The 10,566-nt window shown below is 36.8% G+C and overlaps 1 protein-coding gene across 1 annotated transcript in view; it reads right to left on the minus strand.

Annotated features, from left to right (window-relative positions):
- The window catches only part of EIF3H (eukaryotic translation initiation factor 3 subunit H), a 96,082-nt gene extending 85,744 nt beyond the window's left edge, over positions 1-10,338 (minus strand). The window contains exon 1 of the mRNA XM_002927836.4: positions 10,174-10,338. Within this exon, the coding sequence (XP_002927882.1) occupies positions 10,174-10,305 (132 nt within the window). The 5' untranslated portion in view covers positions 10,306-10,338. The remainder of the gene's footprint in view (positions 1-10,173) is intronic.
- Positions 10,339-10,566: the final 228 nt, after the last annotated feature.

Below are 10,566 nucleotides of genomic sequence, written 5' to 3' on the forward strand. Positions count from 1 at the left end.
AAAAAAAAAAAAAGCGGTGTATACGTGTGCTTATGTATGTATGCAGGTTCCCTTAAATGCATCATTATCCTTGCTAAAAATAAAGACTAGACCCACTCCAAGAGTTTCTTAGAAGTCTGAAATAAAAAGGCAAAGCCCAACTGCACCAGTTTCTGGCCATTTGGAGAAGAGGTCAGGCAGGATGCATGATTCCCAGGCTGGCTTTATTCCAGTTTTGTAGATTCTGGGAGGTAAGGTCCACAGCCTGAATTTCTCACATCAATCACAGTCAAAGAACAGCTATTACCATAGAAGAATTTTAGTCTCAAAGAAACTGTAATGCCACAGAATCTCCCCTTAGCATATTCTGTAAAGTCAATAACTAGACTTTCATTTAATTCTGGCTTCTTTCACTGACTGATCTGTGAACTTGGCAGTTTTCTTATTTGGTTAAGCCTAGATCATTTTTTTCTAACACTGAACAAAGAAGGTAGTTACTGCCAAAATGTAAATTCAAAAAGCAGAAAGCAGTATTAGTCTTAAATTTAACACATTTTATGGCTCAAGTGGGATAGGGGTTCCATTTCATAACTGGCTGTGTCAAATAATAAATAGGATTTAAATCACTGCTGTTCAGTTTTGATGTGAAAGAAATTTAAGTAACTTCAATAGCAAAAAAAAAAAAAAAAAGATATCTTGCTCCTGACACATATGGGATTAGTTGCCATGCTCCACAACACTTAATCAATATCACCTCTATAATATTTCAGTTGAAAAAGCATACTTCATTATTATTCTCTTGGATCTAATACTCATCAATGGTCCACAATTTTAAAGTTAAATCAACTAATAATTGTTGGGAAAAGGGGGAGAAGTAGTCTCAAGAAATTCAACAGACTAGCACTGTTCTCCTGATAAAAATTAGTCATGGGATAGTTCAATGATACAATCAAACATACAAATGTATAACAATTAAATGTTAAGTGATGAGGATGTTTTATTTTTAACATTAAGTTTTTACTTTACCAACTCAATATACATAACTCATCTGCAAATTTTCCCACATGTAGCTGGAAAGTAATTTTTTCCCAAGTAAAATGAGTGATAAAAAAGCTCTGCTGGAACAAAATTCATTTCCTCTGTCATACAAAACAAACCAAAAAATTTCAAAACTGTTATGAGCTATCTACTCCTAACATGTTTTAAGTTTGTTATATTGAGGAACATGGACCACTGCTTAATTAGAAGGCCTTCAGGTGATTTGGGGGCACTGCAATTATAGTTTGCTTCTGCTTCCTTAACAGGAGGCAGTGCTTGCGAAATAAGTCCAGAAGGAAACATTAAAAAGAGTAACTGTGACTGCCTCTGTTTTGGAAGAGGGTGGTTGAAGACAGGGATGAAAAGTGAGAGCTTCTTTTCACTCCATACTTTTTTGCTTTTTGATTTATGTACCATGTGTACCCAAATGGCTGTTTAATTAAACAGGGTTAATATAGTAAAAAGACTTCAGTTTTTAAAAAGCACACCACAGTAATACCAGAAGGTGATTATTCACCTTTCTCAGGAGGTCCCTCAGAACCAAAATGAAGATTACGCATTTCTGCACAAAATGTAAAACAGGGGTTTTCTTCTATCCAAAGGAAAATATTTGGGTTTTAATTGCTTTAAAGGCTATTCTTAAACCAAACTTGAAAACAGTTATCTAAAAGCCCTCATTTGAAAGCTAAAAACAGAAGGTAAAGAAAATCTTAACAGTCAGGCTATCAAGTTTGATTTGATTTTGTGTAATGAGGATTTTCCAATGGGTTTTTGCATTCTAGGACTACAGATGTCCTTTAAAATAATTACTTACTCAGCAGCATTGTGTGTGATGGCCAAGTACAAGATAGAGTCTGTAAGGCCAGTCACATGAAACTGTAGCAATAATTTAGAAAGGAGAGTGAGAAATGAAAAGCAGAGACAACACCAAGTTAGAGACTCACAAACTATGTTAAGTGATCCTAAGCGAATCCAAGGGAAACCCTGTAGAGCAATCAAAGATGATACCAGAAGCCTGGGTGACTTGGGCAGATGTGGTATCACTAACAGGGGACAGGAAATACTTTACTGACTTGAATCACTGTAACAAGTATATTAGCATACTAATAGGCACAGGGAATTTTAAAAATAAAGACTAAGATTTTTAAAAATCCTAACTCCTTTGGCAATGGTGCCAAGAAGCAGCACTCCAATATTCTGTACATGGGAAAATAAACTGTATTATACAACTATTCTGGAGAGCAATTTGGCAACATTCTTAAAATCATGCATAACCTTTAAGCCATTAACTGCAACTACAGGTATTTATTAAAGCACAGGAAAAACACCAGAAAAGTAAACCCCCACATCTTAATGTTGCTATCCACCCTCATGCTATGAGCTTATAAAGCGAGTCATTTTCTTTCTGGTTGGTCTGTGCATGTGTGTGTGAGAGAGAGAGAGAGATCTCCAAACTTTCCTTACAATGAATACGTATGTTTTTTGTTTTAAAAAAATCGTATTTTAGCACATTACTCTTGTCCCACAGATACACATTTGCTACTTATATCAAATAAAATTAGTTGGGGACAGGGATAGAGGTATAGAAAGTACTAAGAAAAAAATTCATATTAATCATCAGGATACAATGAATATCTGTGGTGTTTAGGTACTATCTGGAATAAAACTAAAACTTTAAAATATTATGCCAAAATATAGCTGATGAATTCAGACTCAAACAGTAAAAAAGTTTTATATTTTGACTAAGTTAATACTGAGTTACCACTCTTTTGCTGAATCAATTTTTTCTCCTCTATATTTGGGCCTGGTGCCAACATCAACAAAAATACATACACCAGTGTCCATTTCAGCTCTTTTGGTTTTAATAAAACAAGTACAGTTTTTCACTATATAGATGGAGATGTACATTATGCTGTACTTTTTGCTACTAAAGCTAATCTTTACAAGATATAACCATTTTACATAGTGATCTTCTACAAATAGTTTATGAGAAAAAATAAAGCTGCTTTCTCTTTAGGTATATTTTCTCATACACTGCCAAAGGAAATAATACCCAAGTACCATAATTTAAATATTTTACAAAAGAAAAATTACGAACTAATCTCCAAGAGAAAAGCAAATGCAACCAAGCTTTCCTGTTAAGTGCTGAAATCGGAAGCTTTCATCTAAGAAACTAGGGTAGACATGGTAAAGTACAAATGAGAATATTTGACCACAAAATAAAACCTGGCAAAGACCCTCGCCAAAGGCTAATGCTTCGTAGAGGCTTGTCTCCCCAGTATCAAAGCAAGGACTGAGCTAAAAGTCCAGAAAAATGTTAGGAAGACTTAAAAACACTGATGTTGCTCAGCAAAGCTCTTGAAATCTCAGATATTAAGCTGAAGATCAGAATTTATAATTATACAGGAGATAGTTGAAGCCAAAGGTGACAAGAAAACAAAAGAAACGAAACCAGCAAATACTGGGCACCCACACCTTTTAATGTAAAATAGGCATTTGAAGAGTACATATGCCATTTCATCTGGGCTAGATATGCTACAACTGAAGTTAAAATTTTTCATTATCTTCCATTTACGTGGTAAAGCATCAAGTCTGGAATCCCACTGTAACTATTAAAATCAATACCAACTACTAAATCTGTTACTACAATAATTAAACATCAATAAAAATAATATATATTAAGCTTCTATTCATTACAGCAGGAAGGCCATGCATTATCCTCATACTAAAGAAGAAAACTAAGGCCCAGAGATGCTGATTTATTAAATCATCTCCCCCATGAGAAATACCATGTATGCTAGGCTCCTTAAGTTATCCCAAGATAGCTACAAGGAACAACGCTAATACAGTTTGTCATCACTGATGTATATGCCATAAACACAGGAAGCATGATCAGAAAACTTTCTCAAAAAGGCAATGGATTTCAATAAGCCCTCTGACCTTAAGGGAAAGGAACAAAATCCAGGATGTCTCCAGGGTTACATGAATCTTAAAAGCATCCTGAGAAGTCAGACAGACTTAGATTTGCCTACCCTAAGGCAAGTAAATTACCTTACTTAGGAATACCGACCAGTACTCCTCAATACTCTTTAGCTTACCTCCTATTTTCTTCAATATCTTATATCTGTGCGACCCATTGGCTAAAAGTCATCTTTTTCCAAATGAGAATATTTACTAAATTGACTTCTATTAGCTACAAATCTTCTCCCCAAATACAACAGATTATTAAATATAAAGATTCTGATATATTCGCTTTCTTGTACATTTTAAAGTTCTAAGTCTGTTAGAGACCTAAGTTTTGGAAAATACACTTCCTGATGCTTAAGCAAGAAACACTGGATTAATTCTTCTGTGAACACTACTTCTATTTCCCCTTATCCTGACATTCATCAAGTCACATAATCTATTATATGAGCTTCCTCATTTGTAAAATGGGGATAATAATGGTTCCCAAATCAGAGTTGTTATATGGCTTCAATGCTATAATACATACAAAGTACTCTGAATAGTAACTGGCACATAGTAAGAGCTAACATCTATTGAGTCCTTATAATATATGAAGGAGTTGTAATAACAGAAAGCAAAATGAATCAAATACAGCAATTTCTGACTTGAGTCCAAACTCTAGAATAAATTCACTTTATGCCCTAGAAAACCCACTCAGTTTCTCTAAAATATAAATCATGCATTTAATCCAGCTAATACTGGTTCTATTAGCTCCTGGATTTCCTAGGATATAATAATGAATGTCAAATGTTTTTATCTACTATAAAAAAACTATTACTTACAATTAGTAACATCTTACTTGCCAAAGCAAAAATATAACTAAGTGGTCAAAATGTCAGACAGCATACTCAATTTAATCCTCATTCAGAGCGTACTTAGCTTCGTGTTAAAAATAATGCTAACAATACTGCTTATCTGGTTTACCATCCATAGCAAATGAAAAGCTGGAAATAAAAGGGATAAAAAACATACAAGCTTAACAACAAAAACAGTAAGAAAAAAAGAAAGCCAACTAGAAAGACAAATTGCTCAAGGCACCTCAAAGACGGGACGTTATAAATAGACGTAAATACCCAAAGGGATTCTCGAGGACCACTGTCCAGTACAGGGCAATAAATTATGTTCTTAAAAGTAATACTAAGTCATCAAAACATGGCTAAGCTGTGTTCAATATTCTCTGACTAAAGAGGCAGAAATTTATGTTAATACACTTCAGAAAGATTTACAATTAAAATGGCGAAAATGTAAAAAATTTGGTGCTTGAAAGAATTTCAAGTTATCTGACTGAAATATCCACACATGTGAAGCAATTTACTCTTTACTGAAGTCAGAAAACTGAAAGGAGGAGCCAAAAACCACACAATTTTTTGTTGTTAAAACATTAAAAAGGCCAAATTGTATTGAGATTTGGCTTTTAGACTAGGGCTTCCATTTCATAGTTTAACAAGCTACTATTTAGTCTCTATAACTTCATATAGTGTCACACACACACACACACACACACACACACACACACACACTACACAGTGATATATGTCATAGCCTAGCATAAGCCCTTTACAAACTTGAATTACTAATTTCAGTTCACAAAGCACTGCCACCAACATTTTCTCATCGGCTCTGAATAACCACCAGGTAAGTAAGGCAGATAACATCTACCCTTAGAGCTGTTGTGAGAATCAGACATAATCTAACCAAACTTTCCTTCACAGGGTCTTGTAAATAGCAGGTGCTCAATTAATATTAGTGATTTTTCTTACAGATAAGACACTGATGCTTTAAAAAAAGAAAGAAATATAAGCGAGTTTATAAAGCTCACTGGTCTCCCCGCCTCACTCCTGTGTTTCTCACCCAACACACCATTTCTACAAAGCATTTACTGACCCAGTGTCCTCATAATTCATTTTCAAGAAAATTTCTTGTACCCAGAACTGTATTAACTCATTCACAGTATCTGAGTGCTTTCTATGTGTCAGTCACTGTTAACATTGCAGTGAACAAACCTGACACTGGTCCTGCTCTCAGGAAGTTGATATTTTAGTGTGAGAAGACAAGCAACAAATAAATAAGAGAATTTTGACAGTAATAAGGGCCCAACTGGGTGATAAAAGGGCCAATGGACTGATAAGGCCACTTAAGAGCAGTTGGAAAGTACCTGTGAGGTAACATCTGAAAGACACCTGAATGACAAAGTATATGGAACTCTGACTTTTTCACTTATTAATAACATACTCTACCTTATTCCAGTAACGGAAGAATGAGGTAGCTAACAATTTTGAATACGATAACTTTTTACATAAAGGGAAAAACAAAATTTAAAAGGAAATACATTTCGATGGTAATCAGTTTTAAGCACTGGAATTATGAAAGATAACAAGTATTTTACAATCTGGGGCACCTGGGTGGCAGAGTCAGTTAAGCATCCAACTACTGGTTTTGGCTCAGGTCATGATCTCAGGGTCAAGATCAAGCCCTGCATCTGGCTCCAGTCTCAGAGCTCAGCACAGAGTCTGTTTGTCCCTCTTCATACCTCTTACCCCCACCCCCCGCACGTGCTTGCTGGCTTACTCTCTCTCTAAAACAAATAAACAAAATCTTTTAAAAAAATTTTACAATTTTGCCTTCAAATTATCATCTCAGTGAGAAAAGAAAACAGTAAACCATTAGGGAAGAGTCTATGATCATGTGCCAAGATGAGTGATACAAGTTGTCATCATTAAAAGTTCAGATAAAGGAAGAAATCAGTGTGGACCAGAACAATACTTCTCAAATTTTAATAGGCTATAAATCACCTGATAAGGTAGATCAAGATGGGGCCCTAAGAGTCTGAGATACTGTATTTCTGCTTTCCAACAAGGTACCAGGTGAGGCCAATTCCGCTTGTCTCGCTGATCCCTGGGAAGATTCAGATTGGTTTGGGGGAACGACATGGGTTTTACATGAAAAGTTCAACAGGAAAGATTAGTTTTGATCGTTTCTAGGAACAATCAGATCATTTGACTGCAATGAAGATCCACTCCTCCATTCCAAGAGGATAAACTGAACAGTGACTCTGTGCAGGGAACAGTAAAAGTCTCATTGACAAGTCTAATGGAATGGACAATTAAAAGTTCTTGAGAGATACCATTTCACACAAGAAAAACAAGCCATCTAATTGTCCATTAATGGTCAGATAAGGACAATTATGTCATATTCATACAATGAGGTGCTCTATAGTAATGAAAAGGAATGAATTATAGCCACAGTCTAAAATGGACTAATCTCAAAAACAATGTGAGATATGCATATGTCACTCAAGACACTGGAAAACATGTACTGTGATTTAATTCACATTTCATTTATATTATTAATATAAACAGGCAAAACTAAACAAATTGTTTAGAAATACTCTATATGGTGAAGCTATAAAGAAAACCCAATCCTTGGAACAAACCTCACAATAGTGATTACAAGGTGGGGTTTAGGGATGGGAGAAAGGATGAAATAGGGAAAGAGGCTTCAAAGATATTCATAATACTCTATTTCTCATGTTGAATGGCAGATAACCGGATGTTTATTTTGTGATTATTTAAATTATGTATCATAGATACTATTTTGCATGTGTGATATATTTTGTATAGTTCTTTGCGAATGCTATCAATGATTTTTCTAAAAACTAAATCAGGGAATTATTATGGAGATTCTAACAACAGTGAGTTGAAAAAAGAAAGGAAAACTACAAATTCAGATAATTCTTTAACCGCTGACTTCAAGAGGAAAAAAATGGAGACTAAGAATGGAACACAGAGCGTTAAGTGAAAAAGAGAACTGAACACTGTAATATGGGAAAGTCCTGACAATGCTCACCTGTTAAGGGGAAGGTAATATTAAAGATACAGAAGATTTGATGAAACAGAACCAAAGGTAGGAAAGGAAAGGTTCAATACAAGAAGAAAAACAGGTCTTGACCACTAACAAGATGCCAGGAACAAATGTGATTAAACATCAGACTAACCAAATATCCTTTGTTACTGGAACGTACACTTCCTATGAGGCTTGGAAATAACAGGAAATTAACCTGAACACGAAGGCAAGGACAACATCTTAGTAGGCCTTGAATTCATTGCAATATCACTGTAAGCATTTCAGGAAGGAAGTTAACAAGATCTAAATTTTCACATTACATGAATTTTTTAATTAAAGTATGAAAGATGGACTGAACAGGATTAAGAGAACAATTCAAGATACCATTAGAATAATCTATAAAAGATATCAGGACACGAAGTAGGAGTAGTATAAAAATGAGGGGCGCCTGGGTGGATCAGTTATTAAGAGACCAACTCTTGATTTGGGCTCAGGTCATGATCTCAGGGTCGTGGGATCAAGCCCCATGGCTGGCTTGCACTCAGTGGGGAGTCTGCATCTCTCTCTCCCTCTGACCCTCCCCCCGACCCCGCTCGCATCCCCCACTCTTAAAATAAATAAATCTTAAAAAAAAAATCTTTCATTCATTCATTTATTCTACCTGTATCAGTTAAAAAGTTCTGTACTGGAAATATAACACGTGAAAAAGCACAGTCCCTTGCCTGCCCTGAGTAGCTTACATTCTGGTGGGTGAATCAAACAAGAAAACAAACAAGACAGTCACAGGCAGTAGAAAATGCTATGAAACAGAGTGGTGTGATCGAGGATGATGGGGACGGAGCTACATTCAACAGGGCTGGTAGGCAAGGCCTTTCTTAAAATGGCGCATTTAAGACAAGGACCTAAAGAATCAAAAGAAGCCATCAAGTAGGAAGAAATACTTGAGTTATTTCAGTTAGAGAAAACAACTAAAATGTCACTGTGAATGAAGCCTCGAATAAAGTAGGAGGTGAGTTTGGAGAACGAGACAGTAGCAGGACCTTGAAAATGTCGTAAGAAGTCTGTATTTTATTGCAAGTGGATATGGATGACGGCATATAGATAGATGAGAAGCAGATGAATTTGATATATTTTGGAGGTGGAACCAACAGGATTTGCTGAGGGAAAAAAAACAAGAACAAATGTTAAGTTAATGCCTAGGTTTTCTGACTTATTCAAGTGGTTAGATGGTAGTTCCATTTACCAAGATGGGAGAGACTGAGCTAAGACCAAGGATAGGAAGAGAGGAAGGAAGGGGAGATGGCAATAATTGTACTTTGGACAAGTGAAATTTGAGATACCTATAAGATAGCCAAAAGCGATGTCAGGCAGGCAGCAGGGTATTTAAGAGTGGCATGCAAACACCAAGTCTGGCAAGAAATATAATTCTAAAGGTTATCAGAATATAAATAATATTTAAAGCCACAAGAAAGGAACTTAAGGAGGGTCTACTACTTTAACTTTTTGTAACATATAATAACACTGAAGCAACTAAGATTAAATGGTGACTTACTGTATCTCAGACACTGTTCTAGTTATTGACACATATTCAGCCAATTTTAATCCTCAAAACAACTAAAGAGAGGAAAATAAGTATAAAGAGATTAACTTAACCAATGGCATTCAGCTAATTTTAGAGATAGGACTGAAACCCAAGCAGTCTGGCTCCAGGAGTGTGCTTTTACCTACTCTTGTTACACTATGTCAAGCAGAGACCTGCTAGGATGCCTAAACCCAAATCCTGAGGCACTCCAACATTCACAGATAGGGAAAGGAGAAGCCAACATAAGAGATGATTATTCCCAGTACATAGTTTCAGATAAACGCTGAACCACAGGCTCAGAAGTGGCTACAAAATAAATCTCCACTTGGGAAGTTACAGATGTCAGGTCCCAGCAGAGAAGCAATGAAGTTTTCCTTACCTTCCAAAAGCCCTAGATTCCTAGATCCTTCTCGACACCTCCTTCACCTATTTATCTTCTAAAAACTCTTTCTTCAAATCCAAGCATCTCAAAACAAGACCCCAAGAATCTGTTACACACACCCCGAGCCTCTGTTCCCTATCTCAGCCTCAACTCCCCCAATAGGTGGCAGAAAAAGCTGTTGCGCCTCCCATCAAAAAGTGAAGATGAAAAAGAAAGGTTTTAGGAGAAAATCTTGTCCCAGTCTCAAAAGGCTCAGGGGGAGGCTGCCAAGCAGTGCGTCTGGCGGAACTGGAATAAGAAATGAGCTCCCCACGTGGGCCTGGGGAAACGGAACCCCACTCACCAAGCCATCTATCTGCACTTGCTTCACAGCCGAATCTCCGGACCCGCCTTTGCCTTTGCCTTTCCCCGCCGGGCCGGTGGTGGAGCTGGAAGAAGTGGCAGCAGAGCCGGTACCTTCCTTGCGAGACGCCATCTTTTTAGCCAGACAGGAAAAAAGAGAAACGTGAGAGACCGGAAGCGGAAGTACGGACTTTTCGTGACGTCATGCACAGTCCGAGGGGCGGAGATGGGAGGACAAACTGGAGCGGGGCTCCGCCTCCCTTCTCTCTTCCAGCCTCGCCTCCTTCGCCGAGGTAATCCTCTGCGCATGTGCGTTCTGCCTTTGAGGCTTCTCTCTCACTGAAAGCTTTAAGGCAAACGTAGACTTTTTAAAATATTTTCCACCATATGTTTA

The sequence above is a fragment of the Ailuropoda melanoleuca genome, chromosome 9 (genome assembly GCF_002007445.2).
Source record: "Ailuropoda melanoleuca isolate Jingjing chromosome 9, ASM200744v2, whole genome shotgun sequence".
Lineage (NCBI taxonomy): Eukaryota > Metazoa > Chordata > Mammalia > Carnivora > Ursidae > Ailuropoda > Ailuropoda melanoleuca.